The following is a 22,146-nucleotide window of genomic DNA, read 5'->3' on the forward strand; positions in this document are numbered from 1 at the left end:
AGCCTGAGAATTTGGGTCGGACAGGAGTTGTGATAGTGTAGTCCGTGCACGTACGATGACTACAGTGTCCGGATGGCGCGGTGGTCAGCGCTTGCTCCTAATGAGCAGGAGAACTGGGTTCGAATCTGGTCGGGGTACAAGTTTTAAACCTTCCCCGTTGATTTAAATCAATACCCACTTTTAGCCAATGTCCTTAATTCCTTTGTGTCACAGTTGCTAGAGATAAAAGATATATTTTAAACTTCTGTTAGGATAAGAATTCTAGGCAGTAAACGTGAGCGAGAAACCCTCAGCAGCGACGTATTTTACACAGACATGTTATATCATACGCTATGTCCAGTTGTTTCTAAATCAACAAGATGAAAATGCACCAGAAGACGCATTTCCGCGCAGTACTCAGTGACTTCAAAGATGATAGGTTACTCGATCACCTGCTGGAAGGCTGCCTCAACTTTGTTCATGACTGAACTTACATTTGTGTGTAAAATTTTTCGTGAGTTTCCTGTGAAACGAAATAACCAAAGCTAGGTACGGTGTTTGTACCGTCAATTCATTTTAAAAATATCACTGTGCTTACGTCCCGTTTTGAAGTTTTGTTTTGACTCACCTTCCCCATTAGCTTGTTTAGTTTACCTTTTTACATTAAGGTGTATGATGCACGTTAGTTTTTGATACTAAAGGAGGTGGTTTAATTCTATCGTATGCAATTTTTAATGAAGGTAAGTGCTCACACTATGCCACATACGGACATACGTGGTGCATTCAAGTTCTAAGGTCTCCCATTTTTGTTCTAATTAACTACTCACCCGAAATCGATGAAACTGGCGTTACTTCTCGACATAATCGCCCTGCAGACGTACACATTTTTCACAACGCTGACGCCATGATTCTATGGTAGCGGCGAAGGCTTCTTTAGGAGTCTGTTTTCACCACTGGAAAATCGCTGAGGCAATAGCAGCACGGCTGGTGAATGTGCGGCCACAGAGAGTGTCTTTCATTTTTGGAAAAATCCAAAAGTCAATAGGAGCCAGGTCAGGTGAGTAGCGAGCATGAGGAATCACTTTAAAGTTGTTATCACGAAAAAACTGTTGCGAAACGTTAGCTCGATGTGCGGGTGCGTTGTCTTGGTGAAACAGCACACGCGCAGCCCTTCCCGGACGTTTTTGTTGCAGTGCAGGAAGGAATTTGTTCTTCACAACATTTTCGTAGGATGCACCTGTTACCGTAGTGCCCTATGGAACGCAATGGGGAAGGATTACGCCCTCGCTGTCCCAGGACATGGACACCATCATTTTTTCAGCACTGGCGGTTACCCGAAATTTTTTTGGTGGCGGTGAATCTGTGTGCTTCCATTGAGCTGACTGGCGCTTTGTTTCTGCATTGAAAAATCGCATCCACGTCTCATCCATTGTCACAACCGACGAAAAGAAAGTCCCATTCATGCTGTCGTAGCTCCTCAACAGTTCTTGGCAACTTGCCTCACGGGTAGCCATGTGGTCGTCCGTCAACATTCGTGGCACCCACCTGGATGACACTTTTCGCATTTTCAGGTCGTCATGCAGGATTGTGTGCACAGAACCCACAGAAATTCCAACTCTGGAGGCGATCTGTTCAACAGTCATTCGCCGATCCCCCCAAAACAATTGTCTTCACTTTCTCGATCATGTCGTCAAACCGGCTTTTGCGAGCCCGAGGTTGTTTCGGTTTGTTGTCACACGACGGTCTGCCTTCATTAAACTGTCGCACCCACGAACGCACTTTCGACACATCCATAACTCCATCACCACATGTCTCCTTCAACTGTCGATGAATTTCAATTGGTTTCACACCACGCAAATTCAGAAAACGAATGATTGCTCGCTGTTCAAGTAAGGAAAACGTCGCCATTTTAAGTATTTAAAACCGCCGCTGGCGGTAAAATTCCATCTGCCTTACGGTGCTGCCATGTCTGGGACGTATTGACAATGAACGCGGCCTCATTTTAAAACAATGCTCATGTTTCTATCTCTTTCCGGTCCGGAGAAAAAAGAACCGGAGGCCTTAGAACTTCAATGCACCTCGTACTACCAACTTACAACGATATCGATAAAAATCTATACACTTTCTTGCACATTGAGTGAACAAAACATAATTCGCGTACATTCTTAGTAATAAAATTAATTACAACTTAATAATAAGCTTAAGTCTTAATATTAACAAATCACAGATTTCTCAGAAAGATTAAATGTTAATTTTAATAGCAATGCATAACGCGAAGGTTTAATTCTTGGCATGGACTGTCACTAGCCAGACGGATTCTGCTGTAACCTTTTACTAGATCCTATGCACCACTGAAGCAACCCAGCTACCTTGAGTAAATTTTGAATGGCATTTGTAAAGTAATCTTTTCCTTACATCTTTATCTACAGCTCCTTTAACAATCATCAAATTATCATCGTTACTTCTGATGCACTTTCTAGGTACTTTAATATAGTACCTTCACTTTGTTAGTTATAGAGTTATCAAAGGTTTAAATCGCTGCTTCAGACTCTTTGTAGGAGCTACAAGTAAGATTTTTTTTCATCAGTCTTCTGACTGGTTTGAAGCGGCACGACACGGATGTCTCTTCTGCACCAACCACTTCATCTCAGAGTAGCGCTTGCAAACTATGTCCTGAATAATTTGCTGGATGTATTTCAATATGTTTTTAGATTCTGCAGCTCTCTCTAGTATCATGGAAGTTATTCCCTGATGTCTTAATAGACATCCTACCATCCAGTCCCTTCCTCTTCTCGGTGTTTTCCATATATTGCTTTTCCTGCCAGATTCGGCGCATATCCTCGTAATTTCTTACCTGAACATTCCAGCTAACTTTCAACATGCACCTGCAGCACCACATCTCAAATTTTTATAGTCTGTTCTGTTCACGTTTACCCACAGTCCATGTTTCACTATCATACAACACGGAGTGAAATCACGTTTATATCCTTTACCAGTAAGCTACATTACGCTCCATAGATAGTTTTTTTACAAAAATTTGTGTTTCGGGGTGCATGAACTGAAACAGTGAGAAATTTTCTATGTATTCTATTACACTAGACCTAATTGCAGTTCTGAATCAGATACTGAAACTTACTGCAATAAATAATAACTTCTTCTTGAATAGAAATTTAAAATCACGTGCTTACTGCTGATTATCGACTCGCCCATTGGTTTCCATAAAACGTAACACGCCTTTTCATGACTGTAGCGCAGCTTGACTGCGTTAAATGCCTTTCATATACATGTACATCTGCTCCCAATTCTCGACTTACCTGCAATTGTGGCTGTGGCACTAATACCAGCAAACGTGGCCTGAAATTAGGGTGATGTGAGCTTGTAATGCGATGCATAAGGTACACTAAAATTCTATACTTCACTAACCCTTGCGTCAACATCTCGAAACGAATTTTGAAGTTATTTAATAACTCAAGTAAAAAGGAAAGTCATGCAGACAGTTCCAATACTTCGGAAAGGATGAACTGCATACTTGAATAATGGGCACGACTGTTAAGAATAACCAACCGTAGCCGACTCTGTATTCTGGATGAAACTGATATATTCAAGGCGTGTTTCATGCACTTTAAATACATGAATTTTTCGAGAAGTTTTTGATATAGATCATGAATCATATACATATGTTAGCTACGCGAAACAGAGGACGCCATTGAGACACAAAGGGGGGGGGGGGGGGAGGGCTCGGGGGGGAGTGCATGTACACTTACTGAGATAGAACCCCCATGTTACAGTGAAATTAATTTCAAGCGACTCTCACATGTGCAACCCGAGTGCAAGAAGAGTGAGGGAAACACTATCTACTGACTATGGAACAGGAAAACTCGGCTATCACGAACTCCCTCCACCCCTAATATAATTTAGAGCAGATACTGAAAGCATTCATATACTCTGGAGGTGGATGACGATGCCCGTGGATTCATGGCATGGGCCACACGAACCCACACAAAGAAACTCCAACTAAACATATCATTATGTAACGTAAAATCATTTGACCATTGACTATAAAATTGGTAGCAATGATAAAATCTTGAAAGAGCTCTAAATATAATTATTAGTGGGACTAAGAGGGAAAACAAAATTTAAAGTAGGATGCTTTCACAATAATAAGATAATTTTAAAACAATGAACCATGGTAGGGGAGCTCTCCTTCCAGAAAATCGTATAAAACTGAAGTTGAAATTCATCTTCTGGACAAGTAAAGGAGCTCTGGCACAATCACACCGCGTCATGATGATCTGCGTTTCCTATGTCACAGCTCAACCAAGCGGCCTCAAGTGTACAAACTGAGAACTGGAGTTCTAAAAGTGCTAAGGACTGAAAATAGTATTTTGAGATATAACAAAAAACGGTATTGTATGACATATGAAACAAGCACACACATTTTTAAACTATTAAACGTTTACTATATGTACGAAGACAGTAACTTGTTCTCGAAGGAACAGTTACTGTTAATGACCGTGCAGCTTTTACCTGGAATAAATGACGACTAACTGAAAACCACAGCTGCCGACAAGTGTTGTTGATTTGCCTCGATGTGAACAGCTGAAAATGTGTGTCCTTGGTGGCTCAGATGGATAGAGGGTCTGCCATGTAAGCAGGAGATCCCAGGTTCGAGTCCCGGTCGAGGCACACATTTTCAGCTGTCCACATCGAGGTAAATCAACAACACCTGTCGGCAGCTGAGGTTTTCAGTTAGTCATCATTTAGACGTTTATTGTCATCCAGGAAGTATATTTAATACAAAAAATTCCGAAAAATTGAACACAGTTGTCCAGAAAATGGAAATTAAAAACGAGAAATCAGACCGTGTCTTGCACGTTAACTTATAAGGACTAATTCGACTAGGTTCAACAAAGATATCATGCTATAACTACCGACAAAACGCAACTAAATATAAATGTCCAAAAACACGGGCCAGCATCTCGTGGTCGTGCGGTAGCGTTCTCGCTTCCCACGCCCGGGTTCCCGGGCTCGATTCCCGGCGGGGTCATGGATTTTCTCTGCCTCGTGATGGCTGGGTGTTGTGTGATGTCCTTAGGTTAGTTAGGTTTAAGTAGTCCTAAGTTATAGGAGACTGATGACCATAGATGTTAAGTCCCATAGTGCTCAGAGCCATTTGAACCATTTGAACCTAAAACACGTACACAATACGAAACAAAAATCGGCAGTGTGCAGTATCATTACACATCAGGAAAAACCACTGATGATGTTGTTGTATAAAGGGTACTATAGCAAGCAAGTCCCTTTTTAACACACTATCGTGGAATACTTTGTACTACTGAAATCTGTATATCAATTAAATGATCAACAGTTTTGCCTTTCTTCAGGATGTTTACATCTTCCCATTGTTCCGTCTCAGTGACTGTCCCTTTGATGTCCACTATTCCAGGTAACTTAATTTTAATTTGAGCACCAGAACTGATGCATGGCTTTGTTGTGGTGATGACTTTACCAGCAGCAGTCTGGAAGTCAATTAATTCCTTTTCCTTCATTCTGTTAAATGGTAAAGGAGGACGTGTTTGAGTAATTTCTTCTTGTAAATCATCATGTCCCTGGGACGTGATTACCTTCTTGCACTTTTCTATTAAGGCAAAATTTCTGTCACAAGATAAAAAACTGTGACCTGGAATCAAATACTTACGCACTGTACAATTAAACAAGCCACAATACATTACGACCGTGTGCATATATAAAAGTACACGGATTTTGTTTTGTCCACAGAAGTTGTCAACCCTAACCATAAGTTTACTTTTGTTGCCAGCTACATTGAAAGTACTCTATGTGCAATTCAGGACATGGAATAGGCATGATGCAATGTTATTAGTTCTGGGAAATCCTTCACCCTCACGCTAAAAACACGTTTCTACGTCAGTGCTGTCATAAGCATGAACACAAAAATCGTAAATGAAAACTGGCGTGTGTAGACCAGGTCAAATGTGTGATGAAACAAACAATGCATGTAGCATGTAAGCTGAAGTGTCGGAGGCCATTGACGCAGTCATAAAAAATTTTTCGGTCTGCTATTGTGTAAGTGTTGTTTCCAGGCATAGCTGAAGAAGTCGCATCATTCTTCATGTTTATCTTTGCACTTTCTTGTTTCCTATGGTGCAGTTACAGTGTTAGCCTGAGCTTTTCCGTTGTCTGGTGCGTTTCCTTTCACCTCAAGGTGCAAAGACTCACATTTGTTACTAGTATCTGACTTTGACCTTTCAAATAATAGATTTAAGAAGTAGGCCCTACTTAAAAACTGTCATTCTATATTGAACATCGTTAACTATGGTGTGTGGAAATTATAGGTAAATCGTATTGAATAAGCGACAAATATTAAGTACACAGCTGAGGTATTCTTTAGAAGACTTACTTCTACTATAATGACTCCCTTCACTTGGTGTAGGCATTATACGTTGCGATACCAGTAGAATATGGTCCTCAGCAGTTGTTTGAACCACTTTTGTGTCATGGTACGACACTGGACACACCTTCAGTTTATTGGTTAATGTTACAATTCCCTTTTCTTGAAACACAAAATACGTCTATGAATGTCTCAGAAATGACCACCATTTCCATCAGGAATCATATATCACACTTGATTGACGAAGGCTGTCCTCAGGTTCCACATACACTCCTGGAAACTGAAATAAGAACACCGTGAATTCATTGTCCCAGGAAGGGGAAACTTTATTGACACATTCCTGTGGTCAGATACATCACATGATCACACTGACAGAACCACAGGCACACAGACACAGGCAACAGAGCATGCACAATGTCGGCACTAGTACAGTGTATATCCACCTTTCGCAGCAATGCAGGCTGCTGTTCTCCCATAGAGACGATCGTAGATATGCTGGATGTAGTCCTGTGGAACGGCTTGCCATGCCATTTCCACCTGGCGCCTCAGTTGGACCAGCCTTCATGCTGAACGTGCAGACCGCGTGAGACGACGCTTCATCCAGTCCCAAACATGCTCAATGGGGGACAGATCCGGAGATCTTGCTGGCCAGGGTAGTTGACTTACACCTTCTAGAGCACGTTGGATGGCACGGGATACATGCGGACGTGCATTGTCCTGTTGGAACAGCAAGTTCCCTTGCCGGTCTAGGAATGGTAGAACGATGGGTTCGATGACGGTTTGGATGTACCGTGCACTATTCAGTATCCCCTCGACGATCACCAGAGGTGTACGGCCAGTGTAGGAGATCGCTCCCCACACCATGATGCCGGGTGTTGGCCCTGAGTGCCTCGGTCGTATGGAGTCCAGATTGTGGCGCTCACCTGCACGGCGCCAAACACGCATACGACCATCATTGGCACCAAGGCAGAAGCGACTCTCATCGCTGAAGACGACACGTCTCCATTCGTCGCTCCATTCACGCCTGTCGCGACACCACTGGAGGCGGGCTGCACAACGTTGGGGCGTGAGCGGAAGACGGCCTAACGGTGTGCGGGACCGTAGCCCAGCTTCATGGAGACGGTTGCGAATGGTCCTCGCCAATACCCCAGGAGCAACAGTGTCCCTAATTTGCTGGGAAGTGGCGGTGCGGTCCCCTACGGCACTGCGTAGGATCCTACGGTCTTGGCGTGCATCCGTGCGTCGCTGCGGTCCGGTCCCAGGTCGTCGGGCACGTGCACCTTCCGCCGACCACTGGCGACAACATCGATGTACTGTGGAGACCTCACGCCCCACGTGTTGACCAATTCGGCGGTACGTCCACCCGGCCTCCCGCATGCCCACTATACGCCCTCGCTCAAAGTTCGTCAACTGCACATACGGTTCACGTCCACGCTGTCGCGGCATGCTACCAGTGTTAAAGATTGCGATGGAGCTCCGTATGCCACGGCAAACTGGCTGACACTGACGGCGGCGGTGCACAAATGCTGCGCAGCTAGCGCCATTCGACGGCCAACACCGCGGTTCCTGGTGTGTCCGCTGTGCCGTGCGTGTTATCATTGCTTGTACAGCCCTCTCGCAGTGTCCGGAGCAAGTATGGTGGGTCTGACACACCGGTGTCAATGTGTTCTTTTTTCCATTTCCAGGAGTTTATTTATTACTGCGCCGCCTTGACACTAGCAGTGTTTTCATTAAACCCATGAGAATTATGCCTTGAATAGTTTCATTTTGCATACAGAAGTCTGAAATAAATTAGTTCTTAATTAATTTGTTAAGGATTTGCATGATACGGTGAGTCTGCAGATCAGTTGAAATGGGAAAGGTTATTACGTTAGTTTCGATATATTTAGAAAGAGTTTCTTATTACGCTAGGTACATCTCCATTGCAAGTGATTTAATGCCTTAACGCATACTTTCTGCTTTGTTTCCCGGTCGTGTCAGAATCAAACCTATTCCCGACAAGAATGGGACCTCACAGAATATAAATAACATTCCTACCTGTACCTTTTCAGATTTTTCTGGAACTATTTTCCCACAGTTCGTAGTACATTCTGCCTCTTTAACTCGAGCATTATGAGATCTAACTTTCACAGATGAGCAACGTTGAGACATAACCAGCATCATTTTGTTTTTCCGTATCGGAAACGTGCCCACAACGGAACAATACGGAAAATCTTATGTTCGCACTTAAACTGCTGTAGTTTCAACGCTGATTGTCAAGCAGTTTTAGAATGAAAGAGCAGAGGAGCTAGCACCAACGCCATGTGTTGATCACTGTTACATGATGAGGCGTTTGTAGCGTAATATTCTGGCATGGATGTAGGGCCTTTAGAGCGACTAAAACCAGTTTTGAAGGAAATGGTACGTGTAGAATGTTGGGTGTTCAAATGTGCTCTGCGACTGCATACCACATGGGCAAAAAGCGTGTTACCGAACTCGCTTTTAGTTCAAATCCCAAAAATCTAAAAACCTGGTGCACATATCATACAACACTCCACGCTAATAACACGACACTCTACCACCAGCTCTCATTGTAAGTTGGAGTTCTTTGTGGCCACAGCCGGTTACGTCAGACAAGCGTCGGACGCGGGATGACTCCAAACTGAATCTGGTGAGAATGTAAACAAGGTTTCAGGAATGTCAGCCCTTATGTACCCAATTAGATGATGATCCTTTGTTCTTTTCTGGTCAAGGAGATACACAAACTTGATTAATTGTAACTAGTGGATCACTTACACGTGGAACCATTTCTATATAAGTTTCCAAGCGAGCATTCAGTCTACAGTCTTCGTAAACAATACGAAGTGGGTGAAATGTGTCAGTATCGTAATAATATTTGATTGTTCACTAAGACATAGAAAGGTACTGACAGAACAGGACTGAAACTATTTGATCGCTGTCTATGACGGTGAAAGGTACATGTTAGAACAGGACAATTACAATGTTTCACTGCGTGGACTCTGCATGGCATAAGCACAGTGAGCAGGACGTGTTGCGCAGCACTATAGAAAAGTAAGTTGGGGAAACTACGTACAAAATAACAGTAAGAGAGAAGAGTGATTATACAACATAATCATGAGCGGTTGATTTTGGTTAGTGCTATTATACTTCTTCGTCTCCGTGAGATCATACTGTTTACAGAAACAAGTTATCGAAACAAATACAAAACGTAGTGTAATAAGCCCCTTACAGTACACTACTGTTTGAAACAGCTGTTTTTACTACTATCGTTAGTAAGCTGTGAAATCCACCAAGGCTTTGCTCCGAGGAGCCTACAGTACTGAACAAATTTAGTGAATACTCAAAAATTCTCGTCTGTTATCTGTTTCAGTAGTCCTAGTTCACATTGGAACTTTATTATGATATCTTTTAGGTAGATATCCAGATCATCTTTCAGTGGTCAGCCCTACCACTATATTAATGGTCCAGTTTGATGATGCTCTAATTACCAGGTCTATCAATTACAATCTTTTGACCATAATTTTTGCTACTGCACTGCTTCATTTATAAACTGGTTGTGTAGTATTTTATAGGCATTAGTGTAGCTGTACTGTATGGATCAAAACAATTTCGTTAAAATATAGCCCTTAGATAAGAATTATGTACTGTCCTCGTTTTTGTGAAACCCACAATTTAGATGTGTATTACACCACAGGAACAAATAATGTTTCAGATATATGCTATGTGGGTGACCTAGAAAATAATTTGATTTTGAATCCTGATGTGGATATTAGGAGGATCAAAAAATTTATTTTTAAAAACTGCGTTCGCAAAATTTTCAGTATGATTTGGAAGGAGGAGCACACCCCAGATGATTGGAAAGATTTTCCTTTACATCCTTTAGACGAATGGTGGCCCTGAAAAACTGTTCAAAATGTAAAGGACTTGTTTAGGGAATAAAACTAACAAATTGTTGGCAAAGATACTTTTAGTAAAGATAAGTCTTTTTAGTGAAGATTCGCCAGATGGCAACCAGAGTGAATTTATATCAGACATACACACTATTAATATCAGACAATGTGTTCACGATAGAGGTATAGAAAACGGTACCTATTAAGGTTTATTTGCTCAACATTTTACACAGGAACACAAACGCTGTTATTCATGTTGGTAAAGTTCAATGTGGGCACTATTTGTATCTTGACAGATATCAGAACGGTATTCTGTTTCTCGACACATGTTCAGCCTCTACTGCGGCGTAGATCCGTTGTCTCAAAACGCTCCGACCATCAACTGCCAGTTCATGGTTGGGTTGGATTGGGTTGTTTGGGGGCAGATACCAAACAGCGAGGTCATCGGTGTCATCGGGTTAGGGAAGGATGGGGAAGGAAGTCGGCCGTGCCCTTCCAAAGGAACCATCCCAGCATTTGCTTGGAGCGATTTAGAGAAATCAAGGAAAACCTAAATCAGGACGGCCGGACGCGGGATTGAACCTTCGTCCTCCCGAATGCGAGTCCAGTGCGCTGCCACTGAGCCACCTCGCTCGGTTGATGGTTGGAGAGACATCACAGTTACAGGTAGCCTGCATGAAGCAGTCGTTGGCCTGAAGATGGTGCACTGGAGCGCCGAAACTAGTAGCTACACAACAACAATATGAGGATGGCTGTAGGTGTTTCACTTTCTTACAATTTATTCAGATATGTCAGTATTCAAACATTTTCTCGAACCTCCTACTGTCTGATGTCAGTGTTGTAACAGAGAACAAAAAGGGAAATCAATTACTCTTCCTAAAAATCATGAAAAATCAGCCCTCTTTTATATGACTGCCAATTTTAAAATATTCTCGAACGTCTGCTAACAATTATACTGCAGTGTTCCTGTACACAACAGACAACTTACCGTGTTTTGTCGCTGCAACTGCACGACCAGCAACATGCTACAATTATTCAAAAGAAATACTGCGACCCTTGCAGAGTGCAATGGATGGTTAAGACTGCTGATGCAACTACTCTCATGTTTTTTGTATAGAAACTGAGTGATCAGGAGGTGTTTGGTCAACAATTGTTCAGTGGTGTAAACCTGAAAGGAATCAATAAAAACATTTAATTTATTATATTCTGAAAATAAACCTTCATTCATTGACAAACTTTACTTATACCTTTCTTTTCGGTAGACTGTTTGAAAACTTCAAATATTCCACAATGTCTATAATCACTAATCACTTATCTGGTAAGTACAAAAGAACGAATATTAGTCTCAGTACATGCATACACAGGTTTGACAATATCCCTCCAGTACGCAAGCAAGCAACAACTACGTGCAACAATAACGCAAATTATCAAAAATCTTCGATTAATACCCAAAATCTCTACTTCCGTCAATAGCACGGTCAGGGCAAGCTGCGACCTTCCCTAACGCGAGGCTTCTCTTCACGCCAGGCTGCATCATACTACTCTCAACAACTGCTACTCTCACGACAACAGTATCTCAGAGTTCGTGTATGCATGTCACATTAGAATCAGTGACCACCTTCCAAGGAAGTATGAACGTCCGACTTTCAGCCTAATTCAAACTTTAAGCTTACCCGTTAGTTTAACAGGTTGCATGCATAGCAGCTGATACCGGAAGTTCAGAAATCAGCGCCAGATAGCAACGGTCCCATGGACAAGCTGGAGCGAGTGACCGGAGGCGTACCTTGGCCCCAAAACGTTTGTCACTTTTTTGTCCGGTTTTAATACTGAGAGTATAGGCTTATTTAACGTATTTAATGGCCTTAATTTATAGCTCGCTATTTCACAAAGATTGATTCAGAATTAATAAAACTTGTTAAGCTTCGTGTTACAGAAGGTACTAGGGGACAACGTCTTCCACGAAATTGTTTTCCAAAACGTTGGAGAGCAAATAAGTTAACAGAAAACGGATTTTTCATTAGAAGCATAAAAAATGCTGGGATGAAATAAACCCAGATTAAGTGAAAGACTTAAAACAGACTATGGAGTGGCTTCATGGAGCAATTGAAGAGTGTACTTTCTGACAGAGAGGAAACTGAATTGGCGGAACACTATATCAGTCTGGATTATGCGGCCTTACGTTTAAAAACCTCCGCTTTTCTGTATATTAGTGTTCCGAAAGACGGCGCAAACCACCCATTAGAATAAGAAACCCTAGTGTCTGGTGAATATGTTACTCATTCATCGTTAATCGTAATTTAAGTTTGGTGCAACCGAGAAAATCAGTATCTAGAGGATAATGGGATTCGGTAAAGCACAAATGGTACTTTACTCATTATCTCGGAAACTTTGCAGTGTAAATAGACCTTTTCCACTCTACCAATCCTATAATAAAGACGAAAAAGGAGTACAGACTGTACCGGGAAAACTGCACAAAAGGGCGATTATTTATGTAGTAAAAGATTACACAAGTCAATAATTCTCCTGGAGTCTGGTATAATTGTAACAATTTTTTGTGAAATTTAGCCCTACAACATCAGGATGTTTATCCTTGGACTTGAGCAAAGATCCATTTTCTGCATTTGTAACATTTTTAAATATCAGTTTAATATTTCATACAAGCAAACTTGAAATAATACAGTATGTAAAGTATGATCATAGTTGTATTGTGTAAAATTTTCGTTGTCATGTAACAGAAAAAAAAACAGAAGGGAAACATAGAAAACTGTTTATGTGCGCACCTTTGCCCCTCCTAGCCTACAGGAAAGTCCAGCGCCATCTGGATTATTCTGTACATCTTTTACAATGTTTATAGAGTCTGCTTCACGTAGGCACCGTAGCATCATGTAACCACATGTCTGTACTGTGTTTTTATACGTAACTGACGACGCCGCCGTATGTGTCCCTCAGGATGCGGGTAAGGCCACGGGCGTGGTGACCACCGCGCGCATCACACACGCGTCGCCGGCTGGAGCGTACGCCCACATAGCGGACAGGGACTGGGAGTGCGACAGCGACATCCTGTACTCCGGAGCGACTAACGACGTCGAGGTGTGTCCAGACATCGCCCTCCAGCTGGTCACCTGGGAGACGGGACGCAATTTCAAGGTACGCTGCGGAAACGTCTCCCCAGGTCCTGTCCCACTACGAATGTCGAGGTCGAAGAGAAGATTTCAGAATTTGACAATAGAACACTGAGTTTCAAAGTCAAGGACGCCTTTATTATTCGACGATTAGCCGTTCCTAGGTAAATTCATGTTGCCCCATCTTTTACCAAACACCTGTTCCCGCTCCTGCAGTAGAGTTCAGAAATATGAAAAGCTGACCTCTCAATTTGAATGAAACATTGTTTTAGGTCACAAATTTCTTTAATGTAGAGAAATGGGAGCATTGAGGGGATAGCCCCTATTGAATACGAAATTTCGTAGTTAGTATCACTTATAGCACCTACGTAGTTTTTGTAATATCATGTTAAAACGTGATATTTTTAAGCTTTCATGCATCAGTTGGTACAAACAGAAATCTTAGAGAAACGCTTGGTTGTCCGACTGTTGCCTCTCTGTCTGTCCGACTGTTAAAAACCCTTTTCCTCAGGAACGTGTAGGCGTATCGAACCGAAATTTGTGACACGTGCTAGGGTCTAATTTCCTTGTGCGGTGTAGAATATTCAAGCTTCTAAGTGAATCCGATGAAAAGTTACGGCCATTTGTGTCTCATATTTCGATACTCGCATATCACTCATCGAAATCTATGGGGGACTTCCCATTGACCTAAAATCATAAAGTTTGACAATAAGCAAGTTTGCACAGTGCAAGTAAAACACAAAATTCGAAAACTGTTGATGTTTCATAATATCAAACGAAAACGAAATTTCTTACTCATTTGTTATCCGTCTGACTCTGACTGCCTGTCCTGTCAAGATCACCTTTCCTCAGGAACGGATGGACTAATCAAGTTCTAATTTATCTCCCATATTATGATCTACGGTTCCTTGGCGCGGTAATGTAGGTAAGCAATGAAAAGATACGGCGATGTAGGTCACATATTTTGATGCTCATAAAATAACTTATCAAAATTTTAAGGTACTTCCCTCTGACATAGGATCATGAAATTTTGCAAGAAGTAAGGTGTCGTAGTAAAAGAAAAGAAAAAATAATCCGAAAATTGATAATCTGTATTTATATCGTATCAAACTCCTTGTGTTTCAGGGGCCGATATCTTACAATCATCGATACCAAGATTCTCGATAAAAAATGATGTATCCATATAGGTAATTAAATATTTACAGTCCTACTTTCATTTGGGCAATTTTTTAAAAATACTCTGGGTCAGTTCAAGCCAAAGTTTTCTCAGCGCTGGCCCATAAAAGTTGCACAGTGAGTATCAATTATTATTTTAATGCTTATATCAGAATCACAGAAACGAATCAATGGGATAATCAAATACTAAATTTTCGATACTGCTCGGACAATGCCGATAATTATATTTCGTATTTGCTTTTGAAATGTGTTTCATAGATTCTTCATAGTTCAGTTTTTGAATAAAGAAGACTGTACTCTTCCTCTGACGTTCAAGGTTAACCTCGTTATGATATACGTATGATATTTATCACATATAGCAAGCACACTTAGTAAACGTTCTCTCCTGAGGTAGCGATCTGCAAGTTTCATCACTTGGGTCATCTACATGAAAAATGTTCTATTTTGAAATCAATCTTTGATTTACTGGCTGTTAAAAAGCATGCACAAGATTGCTAGCAAAACTGCACAAGTCTTCAATGAACATTTAAGGTCACAAAGCATGTCAGATATGAAATTTAATGACGAGATAGTTTCACCTGTACCCTTTTAATCGAAATACACACAAGATAATTACTTTGAAATAACATATTCAATTCTACTGTAGAGACTAAAATGACTACTGACTTGCGTTAGTATGAAAATATGCCAGAAGAAAGATAGTAGTTCTCACTTTGATAACATTATTATCTCTTCTGTCGTATCTTGGGCTTAGAATTTATAACCTGACCTAATGTGCTCCATAGAGTCAAGAAATATTTCTTGCCTAATATTCATTACATATATTTAAACTAACCTATTGTTCAACAGAGTGAGCTATTGTTGCATGAATTTAACTTTGAAGTTTCAGCTCGCAATATGATCACGAAACGGAATTGTGAGAGACCTTTATCGTGTTGGAAGTGCAGAGTTTCTAGGACAGCGTAATTAAGGAGTCTATCGAAAAAATGATGCCGCAAAAACTAATAAACAGGGGTGGTAGGTTCAGTAAAGTTGCACTTACGACGTCCACGCCCCTTCGGGTACGTGCCACTGTTGCTAACGGTTTGTGTAATGAGTGATTGGTAGTGAACACGACCGATCATGAGTCGGATATATGTAGCCAATCCCATTGTTCGATCATAATGAAGTGAGCTGCAATTTAAGTCGAGCTATTAGATCCCACTTCTGAAATCGCTATTTATTAGGGGAAAATGGGGTTTATTATGAATATGACTGAAATTTCTTACGAAGTTAAAACTCGAATACGGGGATTTTCCGTTTCGCGGGCAAGTGATTTCCCAACTAAGGTTCCCAAGCCCGACGCAGGGCCCCTGCTCGCAGGTACACTTCCGTCTGTACCTCATCTCCTACCTATGTAACTTCACAGTTCTCCTGAGAAACTTGTGGGACTACCACTCCTAGGAGAAACGATATCACCGAGACATTATGGATAAAATGACTGTAAACATCTTTGCTGCTCGTTTCACACGCTGCTAGTTATGCTCTCCTCTGAGGTCACCTTCAACTCTCGGAACATTCTGAAAAACAAATATTTGTAACAACGAATAAGGACGAGTGAGTCTCATTGCCTGTATGCCGATTGTCTACGATCAATAGTAAAGAACTGCCAATAGCACACACAGTGGAAGAGCAGCGGAAGTGCTCTTTTGCAGAGATTTCAATTTGAACAAAGCTCAGGATTCGGCTCTATGTTTATTAAAATTTCTCCGGGCATTACATCCGCCAGAGCAGGGGAACGCAGGGGGTATGTGCGTTTCACGGATTATCAGTCGTGGCTTTGAAAACAGAGTAGCAACGAAAAGGGCGTAATGGGCGTCGGTAGCCAAACTCGGCTATGAACAGCGACGCGAGACCAGCAGTACTCCTCCGTCTGGTTGAAGATCACGCAGCGAGTACATGTAGCAGACCATCTCACACCACCAGAAGAAGACGGATGGGTCGTCCGTCGAAGTAGTCAACATAAAATGGGAACAAAAGCTCGGAAAACACTCGCAAGCACAGCATCAAACACCACGCAGCGCTTGATACTATATTTCAATGGAGTTCATTCCAAATGCAGGTACAAAATAACGTTTTCTTTGAGTAACATGTTTTTTTTATATTAACTGACCTTACCTGAAAAAATGTTTATGACTTCCCGGATAATCGTAAATCCGAAGAATCTAATACACATTTACATGACCGATTATGAACTACATTAATACACTATGTGTTCTCAATTTACGTATTTCATGCTCCAGCTGGATACTTTCATACATTACAGTGCACTTCGTACGACTGAGAAAGGGACTAGCGTACCCCATCTTGAGAATTTACACCTGTAATCTTGTTACGATTAAAACCCGTCAGCAATCCAGATAGAACAATATTTGTTTGCTGCTTTAACCAACTGATAATCAGTACTTTCTGTCGTGAGATCTGGTCTAAAAGGAATCAAGCAGCTGTACCCCATCTTTACATCAGTACCACACATTTTTGCACATCGTAAAAAACTGTCTCAATATGTCCAAAATAGCTACACAAAGCTTCATTGAAATAAAAACCGGTAGCAGATTTCACTAACGCATTCAGTAAAACAGTACTCCTTCTTGTGACAATGGAAATCAAGTGCCAAACTAAAATTGCATAATTTAAGTCCTTACAGTCACAGGATCACGATGGAAATGACACTGTAAATATACCTCCCAAATAACTTCTTCTCAAACGCACCACTCAGCATTATTATACATGAAATAAGGAAGGATAGGATCAGTTTTATAACACAATTCATTAAAGTCTGCTTGCACGTGTATGCGTTTGCTGCCATAACATTGTGAAGTACGAAAAATATGATTTTTTTTACTTGAATGCTTCATTATTGGTTGTTATTAGTTCAGTTATGATAAAATTGCTGTTTGCAGCTAAAACAAAACTTTATGTAATGCTACTCGAAAACAATGATTCTTGAGGCTTACAATTCTGAAGAAAAATAAGAAAGAGCACAGTTTAATTCATTATTCCATTATTGAAAATAGTGTCAGTCTCCTTGTCTCATGTGACACAAAAACGTTTATTCAGACACTTGTTATGTAGAACTTAAAAATTTGTATATCGCTACATGAACGTAACTATTTAGTGACAACTTGTAACGAGCTTTATTTTAGTTCTCCATGGAGCAACGCAGAGTGGAATTCCACATTGTATGCTTTCGTCACAACAATTTTACATGCCTTACCATACTGTAGATGCAGTTATCACATTTGTGAATGATAATCAATTGAAACCTTCAGCTGCTGACAGGTGTTGTTGATATACCTCGATGAGCATAGCTGAAAACGTGTGCCGTGACCGGGACTTGAACCCGGGATCTCCTGGTTACATAGCAGACGCTGTGCCCAGCTGAGGAGTCACGGACACATATGAATAGCGCGACTGCAGGGGCGCATCCCTTGCACGCTTCCCGTAAGACCCACATTCCCAACTGTCCGCAATCTACACACGTGATGTACCTAATATACATTCCTGGAAATGGAAAAAAGAACACATTGACACCGGTGTGTCAGACCCATCATACTTGCTCCGGACACTGCGATAGGGCTGTACAAGCAATGATCACACGCACGGCACAGCGGACACACCTGGAACCGCGGTGTTGGCCGTCGAATGGCGCTAGCTGCGCAGCATTTGTGCACCGCCGCCGTCAGTGTCAGCCAGTTTGCCGTGGCATACGGAGCTCCATCGCAGTCTTTAACACTGGTAGCATGCCGCGACAGCGTGGACGTGAACCGTATGTGCAGTTGACGGACTTTGAGCGAGGGCGTATAGTGGGCATGCGGGAGGCCGGGTGGACGTACCGCCGAATTGCTCAACACGTGGGGCGTGAGGTCTCCACAGTACATCGATGTTGTCACCAGTGGTCGGCGGAAGGTGCACGTGCCCGTCGACCTGGGACCGGACCGCAGCGACGCACGGATGCACGCCAAGACAGTAGGATCCTACGCAGTGCCGTAGGGGACCGCACCGCCACTTCCCAGCAAATTAGGGACACTGTTGCTCCTGGGGTATCGGCGAGGACCATTCGCAACCGTCTCCATGAAGCTGGGCTACGGTCCCGCACACCGTTAGGCCGTCTTCCGCTCACGTGCCAACATCGTGCAGCCCGCCTCCAGTGGTGGCGCGACAGGCGTGAATGGAGCGACGAATGGAGACGTGTCGTCTTCAGCGATGAGAGTCGCTTCTGCCTTGGTGCCAATGATGGTCGTATGTGTGTTCGGCGCCGTGCAGGTGAGCGCCACAATCAGGACTGCATACGACCGAGGCACACAGGGCCAACACCCGGCATCATGGTGTGGGGAGCGATCTCCTACACTGGCCTTACACCTCTGGTGATCGTTGAGGGGACACTGAATAGTGCACGCTACATCCAAACCGTCATCGAACCCATCGTTCTACCATTCCTAGACCGGCAAGGGCACTTGCTGTTCCAACAGGACAATGCACGTCCGCATGTATCCCGTGCCACCCAACGTGCTCTAGAAGTTGTAAGTCAACTACCCTGGCCAGCAAGATCTCCAGATCTGTCCCCCATCGAGCATGTTTGGGACTGGATGAAGCGTCGTCTCACGCGGTCTGCACGTCCAGCACGAACGCTGGTCCAACTGAGGCGCCAGGTGGAAATGGCATGTCAAGCCGTTCCACAGGACTACATCCAGCATCTCTACGATCGTCTCCATGGGAGAATAGCAGCCTGCATTGCTGCGAAAGGTGGATATGCACTGTACTAGTGCCGACATTGTGCATGCTCTGTTGCCTGTGTCTATGTGCCTGTGCTTCTGTCAGTGTGATCATGTGATAAATCTGACCCCAGGAATGTGTCAATAAAGTTTCCCCTTCCTGGGACAATGAATTCACGGTGTTCTTATTTCAATTTCCAGGAGTGTACATGGCAGAAGAGTGGTCACTTGTCGTTGAATGGAACACTATGTTGCAGTTCCTGTATAATTTCGATTTGCAATGCAAAGTTCCTTTGGACTCGTATGCGTATACACAATGGATATACGAGTACAGCTTGTAGACACATGGTTGACGGCATATGAAAGTTTGGGTCTTGCCTTGAGCGATGCACGCATAGCAAAATGGTAAAGTGACCGCTCGCGATAAGTGGAAAATTTGGATTCGACTCACGGTTCGGAACGAAGATTCATTCTCGTCATTCCATTATACAGCTGATGGTTGTACATATTTGCAACTGCGAATACATTTAATGTGTCTAATAATGGAAAGTTGATGGACATATAACGTAGGATAAATTAATGCCATGGGTGAAAAGGAAGAACCAGAGTCATGCTTGCTTTCACAATTTTTTTGAGTACAAAGATGGTATGGAATGAGACGGATTGTCAGAATCTTCCGAAGGTCAAAAGAGAATTGTGGTGTCCACTATGTGACGTACGTTGCAGATAGAGGGTCGAAAGGGATTTCAAATGTGTTGGAAAATATGGCATACGAAATTGCCGTTAAAAATTTAAAACTAGAGCGTTTCAATATATAAAAATGAGGCTGGCCACATGTATACATAAACTATTAAAGGGTATGAAAGGGAAAAACTCAGTGATGGCGAATCTCTGGGTAGTCATGGTCGTCTAGCTAAGGAGAAGAAGGATAAACCGTAGTTCTGTTATGGTTTAGCCTTAAGAAGGAATCAGGGTGACACAGAGGCCACGAGAAAAGCAGTTTTGGACTACCTTCTTCCAGAAAGCTTCTACCTACTACAGCCCTCAGCAAGGGTTTTGTTACAGTAAAGTAGATTCTTAGTGTGGATAAAGACAAGCATTTGCAAGTCGTGAAGTTTATGTTTAGCATCACTCCCTGTCATTTATAGTCTTAGAGGCCTATACACAGAGACCTAAGTGACGATAAACTATTGTCACTGTGCTCAAATGGGAAGACATATAATACAAATGGATGTTTCAGCCACCTGATACGGAGACTCTTATCGTAAACATTGTTACTTGGACTCTAAACTACGAGGTTACGTGTGTTACAATCTGTCATTTGTTTCGGTGGTGGCGCAGTTAGCAGACGTGTAGTTCTAGAGGTGATACGAATGTATTCTCAGCTCAGTGTGTGACAGTCACTAGTGACAATTGACTCCATGAGAGCAACTATAACGGTCAGAATAACGAGGAGAAACAAGAAAAGGCGGAGAGAGATTAGGAGCATGTAAACCTAGAAGATCATGCAGCTGTAAAGTATTAGGAACAACAGAGGTGAGTCATAGATGAAATACAGTTTTGAACTGAGTTTTCCGTGAGATACATTTGCCAGTCGGCAGTTTCAAAAGAACCATCCCAGTATTTGTGTGTCCGCCCCCGGTAGCTGAGTGGTCAGCGTGACACAATGTCAATCCTAAGGGCCCGGGTTTGATTCATGGCTATGTCGAACATTTTCTCCTCGCAGGTACTGGCTGTTGTGTTGTCCTCATCACCATCATTTCATTCTCATCGACCCGCAAGTCTACATATTACAATGTCATTGGAAATGAATTTCCTCTATCCACAGAATATTCCATGGGCATTAATTGCCCTCTTCCACAAGAGCAAGATATTGTCTTGCTAGCAGGAAGGAGCTCCCGAACATTGACGAATTTCTACGGGTGGCAATGCAGGATATTATACAACGTGCTCTTAGCCGTGTTCAACGTTCGGGAAATTCCCCGTGCACTGTGTGTCTGCACACACCGCTTGACTGCTGCTGCAGTGCTGTGGCCACATTTTCTATAGACGTCGAATCAGCTGCCCGCTCCCTCTGCCACATTACACTTCAATTGAAACTGTCCTCTAGAGTTCTCCAGTCATTTTCTCGAGAACATTGGGAGCCATCTTTAATGAAAAGAAGATATGAAATATTTATTACGTAAAAATGTGATTGGATGAAAAATGGGGAAGAAATGGCTTTAAATATTTATGTTATTTACTCTTTCAGTACGAACTTTGTTGTAGAACCCCTTATTTACGTCTGGTAATAAAAATTCATTTAGACAGAATTAAGCACGTGAACGTTAGCAACCCTCTCATGCTGATAAATTCAAACTAACTGATTAATAAAATTTATTTGAAACTTATTTAAATTAATTTTTTTACGTATATCTGCCTAGGCACACATTTTCTAGAAGCAGTGGGTTTTTTAATATTTACTGAATTCTTTCCCGGCGTTAGCTATGGATCACAAAACACTCTCTGTTAGCATTTTTTTTGTCATCAGTCTACTGACTGGTTTGATGCGGCCCGCCACGAATTCCTTTCCTGTGCTAACCTCTTCATCTCAGAGTAGCATTTGCAACCTACGTCCTCAATTATTTGCTTCACGTATTCCAATCTCTGTCTTCCTCTACAGTTTTTGCCCTTTACAGCTCCCTCTAGTATCATGGAAGTCATTCCCTCATGTCTTAGCAGATGTCCTATCATCCTGTCCCTTCTCCTTATCAGTGTTTTCCACATATTCCTTTCCTCTCCGATCCTGCGTAGAACCTACTCATTCCTTACCTTAT

General features: G+C 42.3%; 1 protein-coding gene across 1 annotated transcript in view; it reads left to right on the top strand.

Moving 5' to 3' along the window:
* LOC126354983 (membrane-bound alkaline phosphatase-like) overlaps positions 1-22,146 on the top strand; it is a 151,358-nt gene that overhangs the window by 76,766 nt on the left and 52,446 nt on the right. Inside the window, exon 5 of the mRNA XM_050005069.1 lies at positions 13,228-13,425. Coding sequence (XP_049861026.1) covers positions 13,228-13,425 — 198 coding nt within the window. The remainder of the gene's footprint in view (positions 1-13,227; positions 13,426-22,146) is intronic.

The sequence above is a fragment of the Schistocerca gregaria genome, chromosome 3 (genome assembly GCF_023897955.1).
Source record: "Schistocerca gregaria isolate iqSchGreg1 chromosome 3, iqSchGreg1.2, whole genome shotgun sequence".
Classification (NCBI taxonomy): Eukaryota; Metazoa; Arthropoda; class Insecta; order Orthoptera; family Acrididae; genus Schistocerca; species Schistocerca gregaria.